The following is a 27,582-nucleotide window of genomic DNA, read 5'->3' as shown; positions in this document are numbered from 1 at the left end:
ATGAAAATTCATTCTTCCAAATTGATTCAGAATAACCTGAAAATCAAAACCGACGATTCGCATAAGTCATAATACATCATACATAGCTACTTATGCCCTTAAACTATCGAGCGAAGTGCAAATGCTCGAAACGATCGGTCGAATTGTTGCAGATTCCTATTATCATACCATTAAAAATGTTAAAACATAATATGTAATCTTCTTCTAACCGGTTTGACCTGAAACACTTGTTCTCTTTCTTCCCATAATATATCCTTTCAATTTCACAAGGCAGATAAATTTTCATACAACCATTAGCTGTATGTGAAGTAACTCTGTATTTGATTCAAATTGTTTGTAATGTACTGAAAGTATTGAAATAAGAATGGATGTTATTGTGAATAAATTGTTGTTAATTTATCGATTTCTTTTAATTTAATTAAATCTTTATCCATGACAAATAATTCTTCACATTCATATTATTAGTCAAAAACTATAAAGAATTTAACAATATTTATATATCTTTCGCAAAAAATAGGTTAAGAACCCAAATTATTGACATTGGATAAATGTCGTAACTAAGTGTCACAAACTATTTGCCGATATTAATCTAAATATTGGGAAAAATAAGTGTAAAATAAATGTCAGTAATTGATTCTGTGACATTTATGTGACTTATACTGATATTAAAATATCGTTGTATATCATATTTTTTTGATACGTGATGCTTGAAGTACATAATAGTAATGACTTTCATCATTTCATTAGATGATGCTCGTGCACTTGCAATCCATCTACGATTCAATTTGTTGGTATTCTTCCTATGATTTGGGATTCACAAATATAGTCAAAATATTAAAAATACCAACAACAATTATCACCAAACGTGAAACATCATGCATCGAGGAAAAAAGAAGAAGAAACTAATCATTATACAGACATTACTTTATTATCTAAAGATGTAAAACATGATTTTTTTAATTAAAAAAGGAAAACGTTTTCTTGACAAACACGGATTCTTGTACTTCGATCCAAAGTTGTCAATAAAATCAAAATCGTGGTTAATGAAAATCATATTCACCTTTAACTTGCTTGATTAGACAAATATTTAAGGGCATAAAAATCGATCAATATTTTGGGGATATTTTGATCGTTCAATACTTAGCATGGAATATTCGTGTTTTTATAATATATATATATATATATATATATATATATATATATATATATATATTATTATTATTATTATTATTATTATCACTTTTTACTTAATAATTAGTCTTGAACAACTTAGGAAAACAACGTCTCTTAATTTAAATAGATTATTATCTTGAGTTTCTTTTCTTTTTATTAGATCGTGGATAGGTGCATGATGTGAAAGAATTATATAAATACGCCTCAATAAAATTTTGATTTTATCACAAAAGGCATAATTTACATAATCCGAAAAGGTGATTATTTTGATAATTTAATTCTTTATTTGTGAGAATATAAAAAGTGAATTATAAGGTCTTGTAAAGCATAATATAGAACTACACAGAATTGAGTTAAGATTAAAGACTAAATGGTGTAATTTTGGGACAAACTCTAAAAACAATGCACTGCTTTTACAAGAAAAAGGAAAAAGAAGCATAACCTATAATTGACCAACTTTTGTCTTCCCCACTTCCCCTAAATGAATAATACTATCAGTTTGTTTATTGGACTATGCTTGTAACTCTATCCTAACATTGTAATAGGAATATTGTATCATCATTTTTAATCCATATATTATCAATTTACATAATAACAAAATTCAAGAAGAAAACCCAAATAAATTAAGAAGTTGTTTATCGTCAAATAAATGAAGAAGTTCTTTCTCCAAAAAAATAAAAATAAAATAAATTAAGATTTTTTTCTTTAATAAATTAAGAAGTTAAATCTCATAAAACTAGGACTTGGAAAAAACAAAAATTAAAAATTCCTCTCCTTAGCCCGTCGGGGCCCTTCTGTTGATCGGTTTAGCGAAGAACGTATTAGTAAAAAGTCCTCCCTATATCCGAACTGGGATTAAACTGAGTTTTTTCAGTGAAAGATTCAATACTATTCCAAGTCTATTCACAGTCTCCTTCCTTCTGTATCTAAGCAGTAAACAAAGAGTGTTATTGAGCAGAAAGCAATGGAGGTAGAGTTAGAGCCGAGGGTAAAGCCTTTGCCCTTTAAAGTAAAGGGTATGTCTCGAGAATCACCTTCACAGAAGGCTTCCCATGTACTTGACCCCGACCTCAGAAATCACTGGTCCACTGGTACTAACACCAAAGAATGGATCTTGCTCGAACTCGACGTATGTTATTTACCCTTTTCACTTCTTCCAATTTCTTGTTTTTTTCCCTTTTCCTGTTCCGGTTAAAATTTAAAACTTTAGCTTCTAATGTGCTTAATTCGAATTTGGGTCTGCTTCCTTTGCTTGTCATTTGATGAATTCGGGTTCAAGTGAAAAAAAAAGATTGGTTTTAAAGTTGAATTGGGCTTACTTAATTTTCTCTAAGGTGATGGATTTTGGGTTCATGTGTAAAATTTGGTTACTAATTAGCTTATGATAAATTGGGTTTGCTTCATTTTCTTGTCATGTAGTGAATTTTGGGTTCAAGGGAAAGTTGGGCTTGCTTCATTTATTTGTCAAGTAGACTGATTTAAGTCCTTTCATTGGGTAAACTAGTTTTGTTGTGCTTAAAGTATCATCCTTTTAATGCTTGATCAATAGAAGCCTACATCTCAACTTAATTCTTCTTATACTCAACAAAAGCACCAATTGATAATGAATATTTCTCTTACATTGTTCAGTGTTGCTGGTTAATTGTTTGGTTTTAGATAACTTAACCTGCAACAGATGATTAAACTACTGGCTTCAGAAGTTTGCTTCCGAAAGCATGTAACTGATTTAGCTAGGATGAGCCTACTGACTGCTGCTGTCATTTTATATTCTTCTGCATATTTCTTTTTCCTATTGATAACTAATTTTTGGAGTTAAACTGATGGTAGTTTATGGTCTCCTCATGTTTGTCAATACAGGAACCCTGCTTGCTTTCACATATAAGGATATACAATAAGTCTGTGCTGGAATGGGAAATCTCAGCTGGCTTGCGTTACAAGGTTTTGTGTAAAGATATCTTTGCATCAATGATTGTACTGGTTGAAGTTTTTTTTTCTTGTTTCATATACATACAATAGGAACGCTTTTGAAGTTTAGAATCCCTATGATTGACATTATATTACTGCCATTGAGTGTGAAAAGGCTTCAATCACTATCTATTTATATATATTTTTTAATTATCACCAACCTCCCATTTAGTTCAGAAAAATAGTATCTAACAATCATCAACCTTCTACAGAAGGTTGCTACGATGGAGGGTTTACAATAAGGGAGTTCAATTTCTGGTCTAAATGATATCCTTAATATTAGGTTACTGTGTGATGAGTCTGCGGGTTTCCAGAGGATATGACTTATCTATTCTCAGAATTGTAGTGGTTTCTGACCTTTTTGGTATCCTTAATCCTTGATGTGCTATGCCTCATTCCACGTAGAGAAAAAATTTGTAATAATGCTTGTTTATCTTGTGTTTTTTCTTATTTATCGGCCAGGAGGGATTGGGGAGGGTGGAAGGCGGTCTGCAGAATCACTAATTATTGCATCCTCTCTGAAGGAATCATCTCCCAGAAGATCTATCAGAAGGGTCTTTATTTTTAATAAAAAAGGGATCTAGTTTATGTAAGTAGCGTTTACTGTTAAAAAGGAAAAGGTTAAAACGAAGATGTATCCCACCAAAAAAGTCCTATAAATATTGTGATGAGGCCCAAAAGCACCTTGTCTTGTTTCATTCAACTAAGCAAAGATTCCCTTTTTAATAATTGAAGCTAATTTAGTACCTTGTATGAAGGGAAACCTATTGTCTTCACTTTTGCGGGTGCGCAAAGGAATTGGACTAAAAGGATTGAGTACTCATAAGTCATAAGGTTGCGCCACGGAGGAGAGGGTGGTTCTTGTGGAGGTGTGTGGTTGATGGCATTTGCTGAAGGATGGTTTATGGTCCAATAAAAACCATTGAAATAATAACTTCTTTGCTTAAAAAACCGTCAACAGCTTCCTTGAAGTTGCTTGTGGTTACTTCTTTCGGGCGGAATGCGAAAAACATTTTATATTTTGGTCTACTGGTAAGAGTACAACAAATAAGCACCGAAAGGTGTGGCCTAGTGGTCAATGAAATGGGTTGAGAATCATGAGGTCTTAGGTTCAAATCTGCTAATTCCAGCGGAGCTAAAAACGCGAGGTGATTCTTTTCCATCTGTCCAAGCCTGGGTGGACAGAGTTACCGGTACCTGTACTGGTGGTAGGTAGCAGATATCCCATAGAATTAGTCGAGGTGCGCCAAGTTGGCCTGGACACCACGATAAAAAAAGAGTACAAAAAATACATGGGTTAGGAGCACGCCATGGGTTTGAATGCCGCATACAAGAGTTTGATATTCAAGCGGAGAAGGTAAAACAACAGGTCTATTATGCACTGAGTTTCGAACCGTGCGCTACTGATGCTTAGGGATTCTCAGCTATAATAAAAAGCATTTAATAATGCTCCTTACAGTTTCTGGAAGTATCCAGAGTCCTAGTACATTTAAAAAATTCGTTTAAGTATGGCCCAATGTTGCCTATTACCCCAAACTTTTAACGACTATTATAATATACTTAAGCCATAACAATGTATTATTAAATAATTCATTTCTTATCCTCCGTGATGTATCTAGTTGTCTCATATAATCTAGTTGTCTCATCTAAATTAGTTTGGAGGTGTGCTCCGAGGGCTTTGGTCTAGTAGTCTTAAGAGCTTAACATGTGATTGTGGGTTAGACATATGTCGAGGGTTCGAGCCGTGCCAAAGAAAGAAGGCTGGTATTTAAGCGGAGAAGGGTAGAGAAGCGAGCCCATCATCCATCGAGTTTCGAACCGTGCTCCATAGGCCCTTTAGGATTTCTCGGTTATAATTTTTTTGTGTGGAGGTTTTATTACCCCGAACTTTTAACGACTATTATAATATGTACTTGAGCTTTAACATTGTATTATTAAACAATTCATTTTGTATACTCGATGATGTATCAAGTTGTCTCATGTAAATTAATATGGAGGTGTGGTCCTGGGGCTTTTGTCTAGTAGTTTTAAGAGCGCAACACGTGATGTGTGGGTTAGACGCAGATCACGGGTTCGGACCCTGGTATTTAAGCAGAGAAGGGTAGAGAAGTGAGCCCATTATACACCAAGTTTCGAACTATGCGCCACAAGCCTTGAGGATTTTTTGGTTTTAAAAAAAAATTATGGAGGTCCTATTAGTTTTTAATTGTCCCCTTGAAGTTGGAGCCTAGTGCAGGAAGAACATGAGAAAATTACTTGACTCGGTGGAATTAATCGAGGTGCGTGCAAGTTGGTCCGGACACTTCCATTATAAAATATTGCCTACTTTGCTTATTACTCGCTAATTGAGATTTGTGGAGAATGTAGTAATTATGTCTCCGCTTACTGCTATTTTATTATTTTATACTGCAACCTTTTCTACTCATTGTTGGATAATTTTTCTCAAGTTCTCATAAATGTTATTATCCTTTCTTTATTTGCTGATTATTAATAGCCTATTTGTTCTCGAGCAGCGTTGTACTTCAATGGCTGTTAAAATTTAGATATTTCTCATATGAATTCTCCCTGACATAATTACCTGTGCCTGTTTTCTTGATTATCTTTTTGTGTGTTCTTCATAGCCAGAGACATTTCCAAAAGTTCGCCCACGCTGTGAAGCCCCTCGACGGGACATGATGTACCCTATGAATTATACTCCATGCCGTTATGTTCGGATATCTTGCTTGCGTGGGAGCCCTATAGCAATTTTCTTTGTTCAGGTGAATTACTTTCGGTATCATACAATGACTATATTTACATTAAATTTTCAGAATAAGCAATTTCAAGTTGGTTTTCCCATCTTTAGTTTGAGGAATCATGTTAGATCGTTTTTCATGTTCCATTGAATATTTAGAAAGTTTAACTTCCCAAGTTAGATACTATATTGGGTTTGGCACAAATAAAGTATGCTTGTACTAAATAAAGCATCAACACATCAACTAATCTTCTTATTTCTCATATGCCTCTCGTAGATTATCTTTGCTTAACCATGCTTCAGCAGTGTCTGGAAAACATTATTGGCTTTGTTTTTTATTTAGTACAAGCATACTTTATTTGTGCCAACCCATGCTTCAGCAGTGTATGGAAAACATTATTGGCTTTGTTTTTAATTTCAAATTGCTCCAAGTCTTCAACATAGTTCTGCTCTTCGTGGAGAAGTTTGTCATTTTTATAGCGAAATGAAAAAGAGAAAAAGGGAAACTCACTAGGAAATAGAAAGAAAGACAACTTGGGCTAGATCACGTTAATAGCTTCTATAAAACGAGAAATTTCACTTTTATAATCTAGTCTACTCTTTACCTTAGATGACACAAAAAGTGAAATTGAAAACTAAGATATTGTTGCGAAGAGCTACCAATTAGAAAAAGATATTGTTGCGAAGAATTGGGCTTGGCTTTACTTTCTTCATTTTTTTTCTAACTTGTCGGTTGCTTGCTGTTACTGGTGGCACTGATTAAGTTCGGGGCTCTAATTTCATCACTTACTGATTTCTTCTCTTCTGCTGTGCAGTTGATTGGTATTACGGTTACTGGTCTTGAATCGGAGTTTCAACCGATCTTCAACTACTTGCTACCCCACATAATATCAAGCAAGCAGGATGATAATGATATGCATCTTCAGGTAGAAGATACTGCTAGTGCTACTTTTCTTGCACATATTAATTGTAATATGCATATGTGAGCATTGCCGGTTGTCATGGTCAGATAAATTTATGCGATGGCACATCATTCCTCAAGTCTTATCCTTTTTGTTATGGATAGAAATGCTTTGATTGCTGTCTTGATAAGCATTGACATGTTATTTATTTTTTATGTATGCTAGCATGTTTTTAACTATTTCAGCTCGTTCTATCTAACCTTTGATTTTATAGTTGCTTCAAGATATCACAAACCGGCTGGGAGTATTCCTTCCCCAACTAGAGGTATTTCTTTAATCTTAAGTATATAAATAGGAGTATCTTTATTATTCTGAAATATGAAATGTGGCAAGCTGGTGGCATAGTTTTGGTGGATTACGTGGTTCTATTGAGAATTCTGTTATATCCGTGCAGGCTGATCTTAACAGCTTTTCAGAAGCTTCAGAATATGCTACGCGTTTTCTTGCAATGCTTGCTGGTCCCCTCTACCCAATTCTTCGAATTGTAAAGGAAAGGTTGGTATCCCTTATTTCTTGTACAAGGTATTTCTCTAATAGCTCTTCATGAATTGGTCTGTATTGGATTTTATCGAAAGTATTACTTGATGTATTAGCCATCTTGTCCACAGTGACAATTGAATCTTATTTTTTCCCTTAAAAGATTTCCTTCTCTTGGATTTGGGGATGTTTGATTTGATTGAGTGCGTTCATTGGTTAAGACTTCATTCCTAGCATTGAAGAACTCATTAACATAATAGGAAACAAGATATCTGATTTTATGGTCAACTAAATTATCATTACTTTTTTTCAGCTCAAAATTTATTACTCAGTGATACAGGAACTATTATTGTTTTGAGGTATTCTTGCCAGGTTTACAAAGTTACTATTAAGCTCACTTGTAATGATGATTGGTGTTGCCTTGGCTAATAGAAAGGGAAAAGTGTGGTGATGCTGGACATTCTGGAATTGTATTGATACCGTGGTGACAAGTTCTTGCCCAGGCTGGTGAAATATATTTTTTAGGGGAAAGAAAAGGCTAGAGGTTTAACAGATTGCTTGATCTTTTATAAAGTTCAGAATATTTACTTTCCTAAGCAGATATAAGTGTGTGTCTAGAAAATGGAGATTAAAACTGACAAAAAAGTCAGTTTGTGGGAGAAGCAGATGAATGAAACCTTAACCTTGAATAGCCCTTCTACTGATATATAAAGTTAACTTTTTGTATGAACCCTGTGTTTGCTGCGATATTGCTTCTACTAATTATTGAAAGGGGATTTCCTATTCATTTGGGTAAAATTCTCTTATTGTGAATTGTCCACATGTTTCGGGTATCATTGGCTATTGGTAATTTTATTAATGAGCCTCTTTGAGATGGTTCCCAACCTTGATTTCAGTGAAAGAATATTTATTTCTCTAATACTAGATATGAATATTGTACAAGCTTCATTCCTTGAGGTTAGAATTTGTTTGTTCACTGTTATTTTCTATGCTAAAGCAGGGAAACGCCAAGGTCAGTAGGCAGTATTTCAGAATCTGAAGCTTTGAGGAACAGTCAATCTGCTATAGCTTTGACTGTATCCTCGAATTTTGAGGTATGCATAGGGTACCGCTCCTCTGCTTTTCATGGCATTCAGTTTGTGAAATTTTACCTCATAACAAGTAGCTGTCTCCTCTCAAAGGAAAACTAGAAGTAGTAGTGCCTTGTACTCTTGACAGGAAAGTGTCCACAGATGATCTGTTGCTTCTTTCAATCTACCCTGATTGCTAGTGTCTAGCCTAGTTTTATATAGAGTGAGAAAACAGGACTGACCTTTACTTTAACAAGTTGAACATATGATGGACCAATTCCCATTAATCACATTGGGCAAAAAGAAGCATCTTCATATAGTTTTTTTAATGAACTCTGTCTCATCTATACTATCACATACTATTATTGATTAGGTAGTTATGTATGTAAACTTATTGAATCAAAAAGAAAAAAGAGAAAAATGGAAAACAAAAAAGTTAAAATGGAATAATATCAGCTACGAGTCATGCACATTCATCATATGTTTGCGGAGGAACCATGGAGGAGGTTAATCACAATTATAGGAGAAGCATATATTAACAAAGAAGTTTGGTTGAGTCCTTTTTATTTTATTTTATATGATCTAAATGTCTAGTTCTAAGTATGGGGGATGTATTAAAATCCCACACTAGTTAAGTGTGTAGGTTGTAGCTCCTTATCTGACCTTGGACAATCTTACCAATTGAGCTAGTTTTTGGATTGAGTTAGGTTTAAGGTCCATTTCTTAACAGGGTATCAGGGCTAAAGCCAAACCCATCCCTGATATTGGGTTAGTCCTATATTGGCCTCTACAGTAGTTATTTATGCTCCAAATGTCTTGCTTTGGGCATGCTGGGGTCAGAGTGCTACATTGGTTGAGGTTACAGTTGTAGTCTCTTTATATGTTCTTGGACAATCCTCACTTAATGAGCTAGCTTTTGAAGTCCAAAGTTCATTTTCTGGCATATATATTAGAGCCAGAGCCATCCCTGAGGTTTATTGTATAGGATGTAGTCAACATACCTGCTTCAAGGTCCATTTTCTAACAAAATTGTGCAATTTTTTATGTAGCGTATATGGCTTGAGTGCAATGTCAAAGACTCCTGAGCAAAAACATGTTTCCAACTTAAGTTTGTCAAAAGATTGGTTCCTTGTCATTGCATTGGTGTTAGGCAAAATGACTGTTTATTCTATAACGTTGATAGACCTCAAAGCAACTGTCATGCATTTCCTGTTTAGGCCCTTTTTTTTTTAGATCCTGTCCTCCTCTGTACTCTTAATTTGAGCATGTGATTACTTCACATATAAAGAAACAAGATAACATAAAAAAATTGGATAAGGTTTGAAGAGATGAAGAGAAAAGATGAAATACAAGAGAGGCTAATCTGCCTTAGAAAGTCTAAAAGTTTTACTCACTCCTAAACGGCAAAATCCACTCATAGAGGTGGGAATTAGGTAGGGAAAAAGCAGGGCAGTTCTTAGAGACATTGGATTCTTGGGACATCCCATTGTGCACATGAATGGAACTCATCCTCTTAATTTAGCATGTGTTTATTGTAGTTTATTACCTTCATAGCAAAAAGTAAAATAGAGATTTTTCATGTGTTCCTTCTCATTTGCCAAAACACTTCTCTTCCGAGTGGAGTGCTTAGCTAGCCTTCATTGTCATTGGCAGTTGTGTAGAAAGGCAGAAGAGATTTGGCTGGCTTCCAAATTCTGACATGATTCACAGTCCTGTCCAAGTGTATATGTGTGTGCTGTATTGATGGCCCTTATATCCTTGTAATGTTTATTTCCTGTACATGTAAATGCCTCTTATAAGAGTGGGAGGGGGGAGTTTGACCTAACGTAGACTTATTGTGCATCGTTTCGGGAGTTTCCCTTCATATTTACGTATCCACTTTCTGGCTCAATACTTGATGTACACAGGGGTTGCAACTTTATGTTATCTTGGGTAAGTCTCATTCTTTATTCTTTTTTTTTTTTGAGTCATTTTTATTTTATTTCTAATCCTTTTAACCTCTATTTAATAAAGAACTTTTCCAGCCTTTGTAATTCTGCAGGCTCAGCTTAGGAACTTATATTATGCTTTATTTCATACATCTGGTTACATGTTTCTTGTGTTGATGAGGGTCTCTAAATGTGCTCTATTGTTTCATCTATTACTGTTTTTGGGTCATCGTGGAAAGATATCAAGGGTTTACTGCCATGTTGGTGACATGCAGAAGGATTTAGGCACAGTTGTTGCTAAGTGTTTACATTGCTTACTTATATGGTATGGTTGCTGGCTAATTGTATATTTTGTTGTGGCAGCCGAGGAGATCACGCAACATGTCATCCTTGAATTTTCCCACATCTTGTTACTTAGCTTTTCGTCCAGATGCAATCTTCATTTTACTGAGGAAAGCTTACAAGGATTCTAACCTGGGAAATATTTGCAGAGTGGTAATACACATTCTTTTTCCCTATTATTTTTTCCCTCTGAGTCGTTAGAAGACATAACAGAAAGAAAATAAATCAAGATTCAGCTAGATGCAAATATTTCCTTGTGCCTCTTCCATCTTTTGTATCCAAAATATTGAGAGTTCAGAACTTCATGCTTTGAAGTCTCTACAAGTACCCTTTACTTTTACACTAATTTCTATTCTTATCTTTTATCTAGGCCTCTGGGATTCTGTTAAAGTTTCTGGAGCCTATTAAAGCACCTGAAGCTTCACTTTCATGTAGTGAAATTACAACTTCAGTGCCTGATGAAGGATCACAATCTGAGCCTTGCACCCCTGCTTCTTTTGCTGATTACTCAGATTTGTTTGGAGATGAATTTCAGATTCCAGAATATCAGTGGGACTCCAAGTTCACTAACGTTTTAGATATTGGGCTAGTGGAGGAAGGGATTTTACATGTTCTGTATGCTTGTGTATCCCAGGTCAATCACAACCAAAGCTGTCTGCTACAGATAAACCATCGTAGTTCATCGATGTACTTGTACATGTTGCTTTGTTTGACATTCAACATTTCATTTTTAACAGCCTCTGCTCTGCAGCAAGTTGGCAGATAACACTTCTGATTTTTGGTTGGCATTGCCCCTAGTTCAAGCATTGCAACCAGGTATATCGCTTTTGCGGTTCCATAATTACTCGATCATAGCTTGATAGTCTGTGTCCTTGATTTAATATTTGCTCAAAATTGATTATCTTTTTTCCTTTCTCATTATAAAGTAAACTGACATGCTTTATACTACAAGTGCATATTAACCTGAGACCTTAGGGTTTTGTGGAAAGTTCTTTTTCCTCTCTGTCAGAAGTGTTTTCTAAGTTAGATGGCTTCACCGTTGAATGTTAACCCTTTTTGAGTATTTTAGTAAATGCCGGGCATTCATCATCCTTATTATTAGGCATGTAAGTATTAGCAGTTAGAATGCCAGAGTTAATGTTAAATTAGTCCCTTGTCAGCTAAATATAGATGTATTGTATCTTAAGGCTATGAATTTATGTCTCTTGTATTCCATTGTCAGCATCTTCTCCATTCATTCTTTTTCCTTCTCTTTTTTTTTTTTTTCACTTGGTATTAGAGTCTCTATAATCTTGGTAGAGATTTAAGTGGTTTCCTTCTACCAATAAACAAACTTATACTGTATGGCCGACTTTGGATTTTTTACTCTTGCCTTTGGTAATTGCTCTAGTGGCACAAATCCTCTTTCCCGTGATTTTTTACGACGGCACTGAGTCTCCTTTTGGTGATTGTTCCGCATAACTGCTCCTCTTTCTGTGACCGTTTTGGCAACGCTGTGTCTTGTTTTGTGACTGTTTTGGCAGTACTGTCTTTTGGCCTGCATTCTGATCATTCTTCTGACTAATGTTCCAAAAGCAACTTTTCTGATGAAATTCTAGTGATGGGTACTTTTGAGTCAGTCTCTCATTGGTCAGATATAATATGTGAATCTTACCCAATTATTCCATTATCATCAAGTTATCTTTTAATTCTTTTCCCTTCTTTTATTCTCTCTTGTTTTTTTTTGTGACATGTAGCACTTCGTCCTAGCATCAACAGTAGTGACCCAATTGATGAAGATTTATCTCTGTGGAAGCAACCTTTTGTACAGAAAGCCCTGTCCCAGGTTGTTCCATGATGTTGCCATAAACTTCATTTGATTGTTCTTTGATCTAGGATCGCAGTGTCATTACTGTTGCTATTGTGCAGATTGTTGGGACTTCATCTTCATCAGTTTATCGTCCTCTGCTTCGTGCTTGTGCAGGTTACCTATCATCATTTTCACCATCAAATGTAGGTTCCCCCACTTCCTTTTAGGTTCCCTTCTGTCAACACAACATCTGCACTTTGGTTAATGCTGAACATTTTTCATTTGTCTTTCTCTGCCTTTGCTTCATTATCCATTGGATATTTATCCTGCAAGATCAACCAAGTTTATTTGCTCTGCTGTTTGGTTAATTCTAACGTTCTCAACGTGGTTCCTATGCAATTACATAAGTATATACAGAGCTAGGAAAGAAGGCATATAATAGTCGATGTTACGAATGAATTGAACTAATAATATACATCAGTATCTAATTCTGTCCTTTCTTTTTCTGAAGTTGGTTCTCTTTACTGAAAATCTATTTGACACATATTGACAGGGGAGGGCTGCATGTGTGCTCATTGATCTTTGCTCTGGTGTCTTAGCTCCATGGATGCCTCAAGTAATAGCAAAGGTTATTCAAATTTTTCGCCTTAGTCTCTGCTGTGTAGACTCTAGTGGAATGTAGGTTTTCCGTTGCAATCTTCCTTGGGAAAATCTTCTAAAATTCTAGGATTGCTTTTATTACAGATTGACTTAGCACTTGAGCTTTTGGAGGACCTTTTACCTGTAATCCAGGTGTGTCTTTTTTTATTATTTCATTTTACTTTACTGAGATTTTTGTGCTGACTTATCTGATTGACTAGCAGACGCTTGCAGTCTCCAGGTCATGATTTGGTTTTATCTTTTCCTATTGCTGTAAAAATGGGATCTTTAGCGAAGATCATTTCTAACTGTTGTTACCATTATATGACCATATTATTGCTGTTGAGAGCCCATTTTCGTTATGTACTCTTTTATTATTGATACTTACCTTTGTCTAAAATGTATATCAGTGTGCTCGCCACTCATTTGCTCGTGCACGTGCAGCCCTTAAATATATTGTCTTAGCTTTATCTGGGGTTATGGATGATATTTTGGTCAAATATAAGGTAATCTTTTGACTAAAACTTTTGTCAACTATTATTCAGGGAATCACCGTAAAGTTTTAGCTGTTCGATTTGACTCCTTTAAGCTTTTAAATTTGGGAATTTTATTATTTCAGGATGCTAAGCACCAAATGCTTTTTCTTGTTGAGATGCTAGAACCCTATCTTGATCCTGCAATAACCCCTGTACAGAGCATTATAGCCTTTGGGAACGTTTCTTCAGTTTTTCTTGAAAAGCAAGAGAAAAATTGTGCTATTGCATTAAATGTGATTCGCACAGCTGTACAGAAGTCTGCTGTCCTTCCTTCTCTGGAAGCTGAGTGGAGGCGCAGATCAGTTGCTCCAAGGTAATAGAAGGATACTTAAGTCTTTCTTAAAGCATTATGTTTCTTCATGGGAACAGCTTCAGTTTATGTCCTGTTTCGAAATTAAAGAACTTAGACCCTCTTGATTCAATGCGGTTTGATTTTAAGACAGATTTTTAGCATAATTCAAATACATTTTTTTCTTTTTGGGGCTTGGATCATTAGGTTTAAGTAACGGTGCCATTAATTGCTTTTGTATTCTGTTGTATACGTTGCTCTACTTTTTGGAAGTTATGAAATTGCAATATGGTCAATTGAGCTGCCTATCTATATACTTAAGAAACAGTCCAACCCAAAGAAAGAAAAATCTGACTGCAGGCTTTTCCATCATAACTTCCTTTACATTGGCCATGGCAAAATAATAACACCGGTGCTTCATTTTCGAGGTGTTATGTAATTTGAAAGCTAGTGTTTTTCCCTTCTGGACCTAATGGTTCTGGAGTGCTTATTGCACTTCTTAATTGAACTAATGTTATCAAAGGCGAAAAGCAAATAAAAGCGCGGGCTTTAATGAAGAAAGGCGTAACTGAAGGGAGAGATAAAAAATATATATGTAGTTAATAATAATAACTATAAATCCAAACCAGAATGATGCAGACAAACAAACAGAAAATGTTATAATTAGGTGAAATATTTATTGGACAGTGTTGCTCTCTTCAGGACAGAGCCCATGGGTGATGAAGTGCATGCCTTAGCGCTTATAGCAAAACGTACGACCTATTTTGCAGAACTTATTTCACACCTAGCTTCAGGGCTTAAACCCTCTTTAAGTGAGTTTCTGAGACTAGATCAGGTAGTGCTTGAAAGGGGGTGCTAGTTTTACGAAAGGAATAACTTTAAGTTAAAAGCCATTTGGGGAGTCTATACTCAGTAAAAGAGTAAGATGTCATCAATCTGGATGGTATCCTGATATTATAATCTTATGCATAGAAGATATTCAAATGATCAAAGATGATCTTAATGTGAAATGAAGGTTTTCGGTTTCTTCTGAAAATATCCTGCATCTCGTTCAATTCTGCTGCCAATCTACTTTGGCATTTCCCCCCTTGTATTCCTCCCAGCAAGATAGATTTCCTGTATGAAGTACTTGATTAAAGCAGGTATTAGTACTAATAGGGAAATGTTATTCTATGTTGAAAATAGGATTGGTGCTAAGTAGTGTTGTGAAGAGCGTGAAGCGAGGAAAAGCGACAAGCTCCTTTTCGCTTAAAGCGAGAAGCGAGAAGCGAAGCGCTCGCTTTTTTGAAATGAAGCGGAATTTTAAAAAAAAAAATTAAAATAAATACTGTATAGACAACACATGTAACTGTAAGCAAATGCTCAATACTTCAATGTAAAAACTAAAGAGTAGCATCAATTAAAGCACAAAATGAGCATCCTATTCTTCTACAAATTGTCAAATTCTTGTATTCCACTATCATTATTATATTGCTCGTCATCTTCTTCAACTTCTTTTTCATCAACTAGGGACAAAGTAGCTGCTTCTTTTCCCTTCCTCCTCTGTGATCTTGAAGTTGAGGTACTCCCCCTCGAACCATAAATCCTCTCCCCAATTTCACGCGCCTCCGCAACATCACCCCAAGTGAAATCAGAAGTTTCCTCAAATACTTCATTTGCATGATCTTCCGGGACTCCTGTTAGCCATTCATTAGCATCATCGATGTTGTCCAAACTAATTGGATCAATTACATTGCGAGCGTTGTAACGACGCCTCAATGTTCTATTGTACTTAATGAAGACTAGATCATTGAGACGTTTCAAGGTTAGTTTGTTCCTCTTTTTGGTATGAATCTGCAAATAATAAGTAATTAGTAAGATTAGGACAATTGAGATATAATTTAATTATCTCAATATACTAATTCTTTCTTCTTAGTTCTTACATGTTCAAACACGCTCCAATTCCTTTCACACCCGGATGAGCTACATGTTAGACTTAGAACCTTGATGGCAAACTTTTTTTAATTCTGGAGTGGAATGGCCATATTGCTTCCACCATTCAACTGTAGAAGTAGAACAAATATTCAAAACATAATATTGATAAAGAAATAACTTATTAACTATAAAGCAACATATAAGCACTCGCTCACCTGGTGACTTCATCTTTCTTTGTCTAATAGCCATGTTTTTTCCAAAAGGTTGCTCAACATTCCTATAAGTACTAAATTGCTCTGTTATTTTATCTTGCACGGATAAATCAGGTATACTTCTCAATACATTCAATGTATCCCTTCCATAATTCTTCATCCTCTAGAATCCTCTCTTCATTGTCATAGAACAGTTCCGGGTTCAAAACAAGTCCAGCTACATGCAAAGGGCGATGAATCTGACCGCTCCACCTTTTATCTATGATCTCAAAGACTCTTTTGTATTTTCTTTGATCACTAAAAGAGTCTCGAATAGCCTCTTTTGCCCTATCCATTGCTTCGTAAAGGTAGTCCATTGGTGGCCTTTGCTCCCCATCCAACAAACGAAGCACTTTAACTAAAGGACCACCAATCTTCAATGCATGAACCACATTGTTCCAGAATGAAGTAGAAAGTATAAAATCTGCACATTCTCTCCCTCGAGCTTCCCTTCCATAGGCACTGTTAGTGTACTCATCTGAAACAAACAACTTCTTCAAATTGCTTTTTTGCTCATACATCCTATGCAAAGTCAAGAAAGTGGTAGCAAATCTCGTCTTTGCAGGTTTCACCAAGCTTCTTTGTTTAGTGAATCTCTTCATCATATTCAATAACAAAGGCCTTTGAACAATATAGGAATGCACTCTAATTACCTGATTAAAGACTGAACTGAAGGGTCTTTCCTTGAAAATGTCACCGAAGATCAAATTAATGCAATGTGCTGCACATGGAATCCAATAAATATGCGGGTACCCTGCAGACATCAAATCACCAGCTTTAACATTTTTACTTGCGTTGTCCATGACAACTTGAACAACATTTTCTGCTCCAATAGAGTCTATTGTACTCTCGAACAAGGAGTACATTTTGATTGAATCAGTAGAAGAGTCGCTTGCATCAACGGACTCAAGAAACAAGCTTTCCTTAGGAGAATTCACCAAGATATTGATGATCATTTTTCCATTTCTTGCCGTCCACTTATCCATCATAATGCAACAACCAAACTTGTTCCATTCTACTTTGTACTCCTCAACGATTTTGTTAGTCTCTTCCACCTCTTTTTTTAGTTTAATTACTTGTCACAAAAAAGACATCCAATTGCCATTTTGTTGGTCTCGCTAACTCTTGCAGAATAAGCCCAAGCCGGGTCTTTCCTATCTTCTTTTGGTGCCACTAAAAGAACAACTACATAACACATAAAAAAGGCAATAAGAACTAAGAATAAAGGATATGAAAATAAGACGAAGGGCATTATAATTGAAATGAAAAAATGGGCAGCATTTCAATCTTTTTATCACTGAAACAGTGCAGAAAATGAAGAAGAAGAAGAGGAGAAGAATGAGAAAGAAAAACTGAAGGGAAAAAAAAAATTCGCCAGCATTTCGCTGCTATTTGGACGCTGAAGCAGTGAAAGAAAAAGAAAAAGAAAAAGAAGAAGAAAAAGGAGGAGGAGGAGGAAGAAATCACATACCTGGGACCAAACTTGATGATCTTGAAGTTGAAAAGTGTAGAAAACTTGAACCCTAGGTCGCCTCTTTCTTTCTCTGTTGCTGCTGGTCGATGATGTTTTAAAAAAAGAACAGTTTTTTTAATTAAATAGGTTGGCAACCCTGTTATAAAGAGAAGCGCTCGCTTCTTACGCTTCGCATTGCTTCATCGCTTCTCGCTTTTTAATGGGAAGCGAGCGCTTTTGTGAACCTGCTACGCTTCAGCTAACAGAAGTGTTCGATGGCTCGCTTCGCTTCTCGCTTTAAGCGAGGAAGCGCTCGCTTTTCACAACACTGGGGCTAAGCACCTTGTCAATTTTTTTTTTCTAAAGAAGGATTGGATAAGCAATTAAGAGCTACTTTTCTATGTCCTATGACTATTATTATTCTTAGTATTATAATTCGTAAAAGACCGACTGTTAAGTAATGTTGGCGCCAATGTGCCTGGCCTGGACATAGTCTGTATACTGTTGATTATCTTGGAAAGGGATTTCTGTGCTTCATTCAGAAACAAACAACTGCAAAATCTTTGTTAGGTTAGAAGTAAAATAACTTTAACGGGAATGATTGTTGTGGCAAGATCTGATTGGGCTGTTTTGCTAGCCGTAGTCGGTAAACCAAATTGTTCTATTTCATTGAGCTGATTCTTTATTCAAAAGAGTTTTAAGTGTCATATTGAAAGAGTTATCTGGTATCCTGAGTACTTTAGTGCATATGATAATAAGCTTTCCCAAGATATACATGCTGCTTGACTGGACTGAATATGTCGAATCAATGAATATGCAGTGTACTTCTCTCAGTTTTGGAACCTCACATGCAGCTTCCTTCTGACGTTGACCTTCGCCAATCTCCTAGTGCTGAGCTGCTAGGACCACAATTATTGAATGTTTCACCCTGCAGTGGTGGAGCTTCTTCCAGATCTGGCGTTCATGATGATTCGGATGCAAAAGTTGATTCCGATATGACTGCACAAGCAGACATGCCTGAGGAAGTGAGCCTTCTCTTTGCTCCACCAGAGCTCAATAGAATCTCACTAGTCTCTGGCAGCCTGGAGAAAAAGTGCACAGACTTAAGTTCTGATGTCAAAAAGGAAATTAATCACATTGATGAACAGGCTACAAACAATCAGTTTGACAATGGTGCGCTATCTGCTAGTGATTATACTGTTGAGTATTCTAATCTGCATGCTGATTACTTTCAGCTTGTGAGTTATCGAGATTGTCAGATGAAAGCTTCCGAATTTAGGCGTTTAGCTATGGACTTGCATTCTCAGTGTGAGATCACTCCCGAGGGTCATGATGCTGCCATAGATGCTTTGCTTTTAGCAGCAGAATGCTACGTTAATCCATTCTTTATGATGTCTTCCCGGGACAGTTCATCTATTATGAACAAACTGAGTACTAAGAAGCCTAGTAAAAACTATGAAGTTTCTGTTCTTCGAAATTTTTTTGAGGAGGACAATGACTTCAAAATTGTAGCAGATCTTGAGAGGAAAAGGGACAAATTTGTTCTTGAAATAATTCTTGAAGCAGCCGAGCTTGACAGGAAGTATCAGCAGAACTTGGACGGGAAATGTCTGACTCCCTATGTTGAAGGGAATGACGAAAAACTTGAATTGTCTCAGCAAGATATAAAATCAGCAGATGCTATCACCTTACTTCGTCAAAACCAAGCACTTTTATGCGACTTTTTAATTCATTGTCTGCAGGAGGAGGAGCACCCGACACATGAGATACTACTGCAAATTCTGCTGTTTCTATTGCACTCTGGAACTAGATTGAACTGTCTCCCTGAACTCGTTGTTGACACTATAATAAAATCTGCGGAGCACTTAAACCAGCAGCTGAGATCTTTTTATTATCAATTAAAAGAAGGAACTGGCCAGTTGAATGAGCGGAAGCTGCAAGCAGTTCGACGTCGCTGGATCCTTCTTCAAAGATTGATAATTGCTTCAAGTGGTTGTGATGAAGTGTCCGAGCTTTCAATTAACTACAGGAGTGGTTTTCGGTTTGCTAATCTAGTTCCTGCTTCAGCTTGGCTGCAGAAAATACCTGCATTCTCATCTTCAACTTCTCCCCTTGCCCGATTTCTTGGCTGGATGGCAATATCTCGTAATGCTAAACAGTATCAGAAGGAGAGACTCTTCCTTATCTCAGATCTTCCACAGTTGACATATCTTCTGTCTATATTTTCAGATGAGCTTGCTGTAGTAGGTTACCTGGAGAAGAAAGATGACAAGAAAATTGAAGAATCTGGTAGCAATTCCAATTCCAGGAAAGGGGCTGAAAGTTGTAGTCCACAGAGTGGAGATCAGTCTTTTTCTGTTATACACCCCGACATAAGTCAGTTTTTTCCCAGTTTGCAAAAAGAGTTTGGAGTTTTTGGGGAATCGATATTGGAGGCTGTTGCTTTGCAATTAAGATCTCTTTCTCCTGCTATTGTACCTGATTTATTATGTTGGTTTTCTGATTTTTGTTTATTGCCTTTTGTTCGAGAAGAGAACCAACTTTCTTGTAGTAAATCTAGTGGGTTTGCAAAAGGTTTTGTTGCTAAGAATGCAAAAGCAATTGTCTTTTATGTGCTTGAAGCCATTGTAGCTGAGCATATGGAAGCAGTGGTACCAGAAGTACCGACTTTGATGCAAGTTCTTGTTTCCTTGTGTAGGTCTTCATATTGTGATGTGTCATTTCTCAGCTCAGTGTTACAATTGGTAAAGCCAATTATCTCATATTCTTTGGGAAAATGTTCTGCCAATGAAAACTTAGTGAGTGATGATTCATGTCTTAATTTAGAAGCACTATGCTTTGATGAACTTTTTGACATCATCAAAGATGAGAACCAGAGCACTCCAAGAGAGGATGGACTATGCAGGGCAATGTCAATTTTTGTTTTGGCATCAGTGTTTCCTGATCTATCCTTCCGACGCAAAGTTGAACTATTGCAGTCTTCTATATCCTGTGCTGATTTTGCTTCTTGTGGGCCAACAACTTCATTTCATGATTATCTTTGTGCATATCAGGCTATTGTAGGAAATTGCAGAGTTTTGCTCCTCGAGACATTGAGAGCCTGGGGTGTCATTCCCTGCACTATATCGCAGTTGTCTGAAACGGATATTTCCGCACCATGTGATGATAGATCTGAACAGTACTCAACTTTTCTTTCGGATATCTGCTGCTGTTCAACTGAGATGAATGAAACGAACATGGATGATAATGCTGGTTTGAACAAAAAATCTCAGCTCAAAGTTGCGGAAGTTGGAATAGTCTTAAAGGACCTAGAGGCACTCATTTCTAAGCTCAATCCAACTATTGAACGATGCTTTAGGATTCACCATAAATTAGCAAAGAGTCTAGCCCTTGTTTCTGCAGAAAGCTTTGTGTACTCAAGATGCTTAACTTTGGTTGCTGAGAAAGTTCCAGTTTCTGAAGGCAGTGAGGGAATTCTGCTCAAGACAGAATCTGATTTCACTTATTGTTGGAAAATCAGTCTTGAAGGACTTGCAGAAACGATTCTAGTGCTTCAAGAGAACCATTTGTGGGAGCTCGCTTCTGTGATCCTTGGTTCGGTACTTGCTGTTCCTCAACACTTTTCTTTGGATAGTGTAATTGACAGTGTATGCTCTGCAGTTAAAAATTTCTTGCATGGTGCCCCAAGTATTACTTGGAGGCTTCACAGTGATCAGTGGATTTCTATGCTATTTGAAAGAGGCATCCATAGCTACCATGAATGTCAAGGTTCTCTGATTGATCTGTTCTCTTTCATGCTTTGCCATCCGGAGCCTGAACAACGATTTATTGCACTTAAGCACTTGGGGAAGCTCATAAGCCAAGATGGACATAGTGGGTCTGCTTTATTATGTTCTAGTATTCGTGATAAAGTAACCTTATCAGTAAGCGAGTCTTCTGCATGTGAGCCGATCATATCTGCTATTGTTTCTGGTACGTGGGATCAAGTAGCTTTGCTGGCTTCATCTGACCCATCACAGCGTTTAAGAATCCATGCCATGGCACTTCTTGTGAACTATGTGCCATTCTCTGAAAGGCGCAACTTGCAATCATTTCTTGCAGCAGCTGATACAGTTCTACAGTGTTTGACAAAACTATCGCAACCAAAATGTGAAGGCCCATTAGCACAACTCTCGATTGTACTTTTTGCCAGTGCTTGCCTGTACTCTCCAGTTGAAGATATTTCACTGATTCCTGAAAATATTTGGAGCAGTGTTGAAAGTTTTGCATTAGGAGGAAATGGTATTGTCATTTTGTACTTTTCTATTACAACCAAAAGCAGATATAAGATTGAATTGGATCAGTATCACACTTATTGTGCCATCTCATTTGTCTCATTTATTTTCCAGAAAGAGTCCCTGTCAGCCTTGAGAAAAGAATTTGTCAAGCTTTATGTAGGCTGAGAAATGAAGGGGATGAGGCTAAAGAGGTAATGGACCAATAAGGGGTCTGATTTTCATTTGTCATTTTCTTAGTAAATTATGTATGATATATTTCGAACATCAAAATATAGAATTTGTTGAAGAAACATCAAAATATGGGATTCCTGTTCTTTTTTTTTTTTAATCCTTACTATTAGCTTGATAATGTTATTTTGTGATGTCCATCTAATGTCAACTTCTTGTATGGATTAAAGATGTTGAAAGAAGCTCTCTCTTCAAATTCCCAGCAGCAAATCGATCCAGATTTTGGTCATACACGCGAAACAATCCTTCAGGTACAATCTTTATCCAATCTGTCTCTTGTTAATGATCCATATTTCAGCAAGATATCTCACTTTTCATCTGACACGACATGTATAAAGGAACTCCACTTGTACCTTTGAACTTTGTTCAGAACATATATCGTATCACGTTGCTCTTTTGATATTTGACTTTAAAGTAGCAATTAGCATCAGCATCAGCATCATTCATTTTAGTTCAATGTCTGATGTGGTCTTTTCGTTGATTTTTCTCCTGGAGAAACTAACAGAAGAGAAGAGAATCATAGGATACAAGATACATGTTTCATAGGATTGTATTACATATAATACCTTTTTCAATGTGGGACAATATTTGTAACATTTCAGTGCACACACAGTCTTATGGTCTTAACAGTCCTTTCAAACTCGAGGTGGATAAGTCAACATGAAGTTGCAAAGAAAAGTTAGTAAATAACCTTTCATGGCCTTTCTTCGTATTAGTGTCTTGTCTCTTGTAGAATAATAAATATTGAGCACAAGGTAGTTTATATTTTTTCTTGTTTCTGAACTCTTCATTATGTCTCTTTCCCTTGTCTTATTAGTTGTTTTATTTCGGGGTTTGGGATCTTTCTGCAGACAGTTCAATCAACTATTAGTTAGTACCCTCTACTTTGCATTTCTCTAAACCATATTTTCACTAATTTGGCCATTAATTGTCATTTAGAATACCGTATTGAGTATCCATTTTTCTTCTTCTAATTTTTCAGGTCATAGCTGATTTGTCTGCTGTCAACTCATATTTTGATTTTTTCTCAAAGGAATGTGACCAAAAGGTTCTGGTAGGAGTTTGATGGCTTTATGACATTTGGGATGATTACTTGAGTTTTTTTACCGACTGTAGCTTCAATTCTTGAAGGAATTGGAGGAGGCCGAGATTGAAATGGAACTTCTTCAGAAGGAAAAAGCAATGCAGGAATTATCGGCTGAATTTAAAGATTTGCATCAGCTTCCCTTCCTAACTGGTAATACTTTCTGCATATGTTGTCAAATTTTTTGGAATACAAAATTCTATCCATCATGTCAGTGCATGTTTTCTTGTTAATTGAGGCACTTCCATATTTTCTGACATTCACCTTTCTAAATTCTGTTGTGCAGATTCGGCAAGGCAAGATAACCGCTTGCAGCAAATCAAAGAGGAAATCAAATCCTTGTATGCACCAACTACAAACTGTATATAAATTAGATCAGAGTTATATTTCATGGCTGTATTAATTGAAGAGTTTTTTCTTTTTCTTTCTTCTGGCTGAATGAGTGTTCAGCATAAGCTGATCATTAGTTTATGATGGCTGCTGTATACACCCACATTTCACTGTCACTTTGTAACTTCAGGGTGTCACTTATTTGTCTAGGCATGCTGACAATTTCTAAATATATCTTTTTTATCCATCACTTCGAGAATTAACTTGCACTTCTTTGAATGTGATCGTGTCCTACTTATCTATCCCTGGCCCTTTTTGTCCCCTCCCCCCCAAACCCCCCCCCACAAAAAAAGAAGAAAGAATCTCTTTGTTGCCTTTTTGCCCGTTTTAGTGGTTGGAGAATTTATCACATTTGTTTAGGGTAACTGTCTTTCAATGTCTGAGATTCACTTGTATAAAGCGTGGGGTTGGTAGTCTCCTGTAGTTTGATTCAAGATAAAAGATTGTTTTTACATTAGACTGTAGTTTCTTGTTGTTTACTTATTCGTTCTGGTAAGTTCTCTCTATCCATGCAGCTGTGCTAAATTGAGCTGATATAGCAATTTAAGTTTCAATAGAACATCTTGCCTTTCATCTCCTACCCCCTTCCCCACCCGTGGACAGTAGAACTGATTGATTGAAGCAAAAAAAAACACTATTTTATCTGAGGGAGCTTATTCTAAACTTATCTTCCCAAAGGAAAAAAAAACAGGTTGAACCCAAACTAATCTTTTTTCGGTGTTCTCCTTGTCTAACCAGAGAGAAGGCCAAACTCAAAGAGGAGGTTGTAGCACGCAGGCAAAGGAAGCTACTCAGTAGGCATGCCCGTCAAAAATTCTTGGAAGAGGCAACTCTTCGCGAAGCTGAACTTCTACAAGAGCTGGATAGGTTTTTCCCTGGGACTCCCTGAAATCTCTTGCTTACATTAGACGGTTGCATGTTGATTGTAAATGTCTATGTGATGCTACTGTGTCAGAGAGAAGATAGCTGAAGTAGAAAAGGAAATCGAGAGACAACGTGTGCTGGAGCTTGAGCGCGCAAAAACCAGGGAGTTGCGGCTCAGCCTTGACCTAGAGAAGGAAAGGCAAACACAGGTAAGAAAGATGATCGTAGCTTATTTGTCATCCCTTGCTTATATGATGGATTTGACTAAAGTGTTTCAAATTAGACTGATGGAAATGATGCCTAGTGGATGTTTAGGGTTTGTTTGTTTCGATGATATTTACCTGTATGCCGAGTGACTTTTCTGAGTATAGTGAGATCATACACATTTTTTAATATGGAAATCAGTAGTACACCATCATATCAGCTTTGAAAAATAACTTTCTTTTATGCATGGGGAATTCAGACTCCAAATCTGCACAAGTTATCTTTTTTACTTTGTTTAAGTTTCTCCCCGAGTTTTTGTCCTTGCTTTTCCTTCGTCTCTTCCTTTAAAATTTCAAACATTGACTCAATTTCTGGTTGCTTTCTCCTTTGAATTGTTTGTCTTATCCAGCCTTAACAGCCTAATCACACACTTCCATCAGCGGAGAGTGTGTGGACCTTTCACCCTCACCGTTATACTTGAATTTAACAATTTCCGTGTAATCTGAAAAGTTAACATGAGCCACCGTCCGGTATTTGTAGAGAATTTTGTATCCTCATCATAAGTGATTATGCTAGATTGATTTAAGTTTCATATGATGGAGTGGGAGTCTTGCATGCCAATTTCACTTGATCTTCTTGCAGAGGGAACTGCAACGAGAACTTGAGCAAGTTGAGTCTGGAGTTAGACCATCGAGGCGAGAATTTTCATCCACACACAGTAGGTAAATTTTGTTACCTATTACTTTTGTTTCACGATAAACTATAACTATGATTTTGGCATCTGACGACAAATTTCTGTGTTGAGAATGAGCATGCTATGTTAGGTTAATCTTTGGCTCTGACTCCTTCCAAACCCTGCCCCCTCCTTCGGTGGCCTCTCACCCTCTTCTTTTTTCTATTTTCAACTGCAACATTTGCTTTAGTTATTGCCGCTGGACAATAGGAATCGTCTCATCATCTCATGTCTAGTTTATGTGATTTAAGGATAAGGATAAATTGTCAAGACATAAATGGTTGGAAGCACTTGCCATGCACATTGAAGCTTTCTAAATTGGTCAAACTTGTCGTTTGGATGTCACATAAGATTACATGGTTTACCTTCTTTGGTCTAAGATGAGCATGTGATTTCTTTAATCTTCTGGCAGACAATTTTGTTTTTATGGACAATGAACATACTTCATTTTCCAATGGTTGAGTCAGTAGTTCTCTTCCTCTAAGGTTTATTTTTTTTTCTTTTTTTTGGTAGGAAAAGCTAGCCTTATGTATTATGCATCATTACAAAATAACAAGGTCCCTTCGGACTAAGGAGTTTGTACTGAAGTAGCCTCTAGCTTTTCTTGCTCATCGCTATTGAATTTTCTTCTGGACATAGAAGAATTCCTACTGTGTCCAGTGGCAATAACTAAAGCAACTGCACGCTAGCTATGCACATTGACGATGTGAATTGATCAAGCATGTCTTTTTAATGTCATGTAAGATTGGAAGAGCCCCTTTGTTGTTCCAGGATGAGAGGGGGCGGGGGGGGCTTTGGGGGGGGGGGGGAATTCTCTAATCTTCTGCATAAATAATTTTGTATTATGAACTATGAACACACTAAATTTGACTGATAGTTGAACTAGCAATTCTTTTCTAGTGTTTGTTCCTCATGATTATTGGATTTTCTGCTTGTGGCAACTGATGTCACGGTCTCAACATCATGGTATATTCAGAGGCCGTTTATTGTAGATCTCACATCACAGCCACCAAAATGGTGGCAGTGGGAGTAAATGAATCATGTTTGTCCTATTCTGCTTTATCCTGGCAACAAAAAGGTTGCAACATCAAGCAGTAAAATATCCTGTTGCTTAGCAACAAAAAAAAAATTGCAACATCAAGCAGCAAGTAACTTGGTCTGTCTCTCAATCAGCATTAGGTGTCAACTGGGAATGCAGTTCCTGGCCGCACTATTGCATTAACTTTCGCATTTGACAAGTGATAAATACAGTGGTTCAGTGCAGCTGAATTTTGAAATCCAAGGAATCCTCTCTTGATGTGTTTTTCAATCTAATGCAGTAGGCCACGAGAAAGATACCGTGAAAGGGAAAATGGAAAAGCAGGTAATGAAGGGACCAAAACAAGCATGGGGATAACACAGCCCGAAACTGCAACGAGCTCATCAATGGTGGCCATGCCTACCCTGGTTCTATCAGGGGCTAGGCAATTCTCTGGCCAACTTCCAACTATTTTGCAATCACGTGACAGATCAGACGAATGTGGTAGCAGCTACGAAGAAAACTTTGATGGTAGTAAAGACTCGGGGGACACGGGAAGTATTGGGGATGCAGACTTAGTATCAGCACTTGAGGGACCGTCCATGGGCTTTGGGTCGTCTCAAAGGCATGGTCCCCGGGGGAGTAAGTCTAGGCAAATTGTGGAACGGAGAGAACGGGATGGCAGACGGGAAGGTAAATGGGAGAGAAAACATTAGGAAGTACCCACAAGATCAATGGCCATTGCCGACCAACTTTGACAGACTATACACTTCCTTGACAGGTAGTATTGTAGTAGTGCTATAGAATGGTTATTAATTTTTGGATAACCATTTATCAGCATTAGTAAAAATGTTGTTGTAGCCTTGTAGGTATAAATTATCTGTAGAGAGAGAGAAGCTCTAGGAAGACTGTAAAATCAGGACAATTTCCCTCATTGTAAAAGTGAACCTAAGTCCGTTATCTAAAATTAATTGTACCATGATCCATTGTAATGACGTGAGTTTTATGTTAAGATCCTATAAATCTCTCGCTTTCGCTCTTAGATTGTTTTGGTTACAGCCTAGTGTGTGTGTGTGTTCCTTATGTAAACATTCTTTCCTCACTTAACAATATATACTAGTAAATACCCTGTTGAAAGTTTCTTTATGGAGAGATAGGGGTGTCAATGGTTCGGTTCGGCCGGTTATTTTATAAAATTTGTACTATATCAATTTTTCGGTTATTCAATTATCTATAACTAAAATTAGACTTTTCGAAACTGT

General features: G+C 36.8%; 1 protein-coding gene across 5 annotated transcripts; it reads left to right on the top strand.

Moving 5' to 3' along the window:
- The first annotated feature begins 1,958 nt into the window (after positions 1-1,958).
- Positions 1,959-27,362, top strand: LOC104111413 (uncharacterized). 5 transcript variants are annotated; one of them, XM_009621110.4, is made up of 26 exons: positions 1,959-2,302; positions 3,031-3,111; positions 5,760-5,897; positions 6,688-6,798; positions 7,049-7,099; positions 7,229-7,329; positions 8,312-8,405; positions 10,673-10,804; positions 11,022-11,285; positions 11,389-11,467; positions 12,388-12,476; positions 12,560-12,643; positions 12,994-13,068; positions 13,185-13,232; positions 13,490-13,585; positions 13,699-13,928; positions 18,343-21,803; positions 21,911-21,990; positions 22,198-22,278; positions 23,010-23,075; positions 23,159-23,264; positions 23,398-23,452; positions 24,240-24,368; positions 24,457-24,574; positions 25,212-25,291; positions 26,622-27,362. In XM_009621110.4, exons 1-26 carry the CDS (start codon positions 2,138-2,140, stop codon positions 27,034-27,036), a joined length of 6,429 nt encoding a protein of 2,142 aa, XP_009619405.1. In that variant the 5' UTR covers positions 1,959-2,137; the 3' UTR covers positions 27,037-27,362. The 5 variants fall into 5 exon arrangements, with proteins under 5 accessions (XP_009619405.1, XP_009619404.1, XP_009619403.1 ...); XM_009621109.4 differs by having other exon boundaries at positions 23,010-23,081; positions 26,625-27,362; XM_009621108.4 differs by having other exon boundaries at positions 1,960-2,302; positions 23,010-23,081.
- Positions 27,363-27,582: the final 220 nt, after the last annotated feature.

This window comes from Nicotiana tomentosiformis, chromosome 1 (genome assembly GCF_000390325.3).
Source record: "Nicotiana tomentosiformis chromosome 1, ASM39032v3, whole genome shotgun sequence".
Classification (NCBI taxonomy): Eukaryota; Viridiplantae; Streptophyta; class Magnoliopsida; order Solanales; family Solanaceae; genus Nicotiana; species Nicotiana tomentosiformis.
The sequence above is the reverse complement of the archived record's forward strand: the minus strand, read 5'-3'. Positions and strand labels throughout refer to the sequence as shown.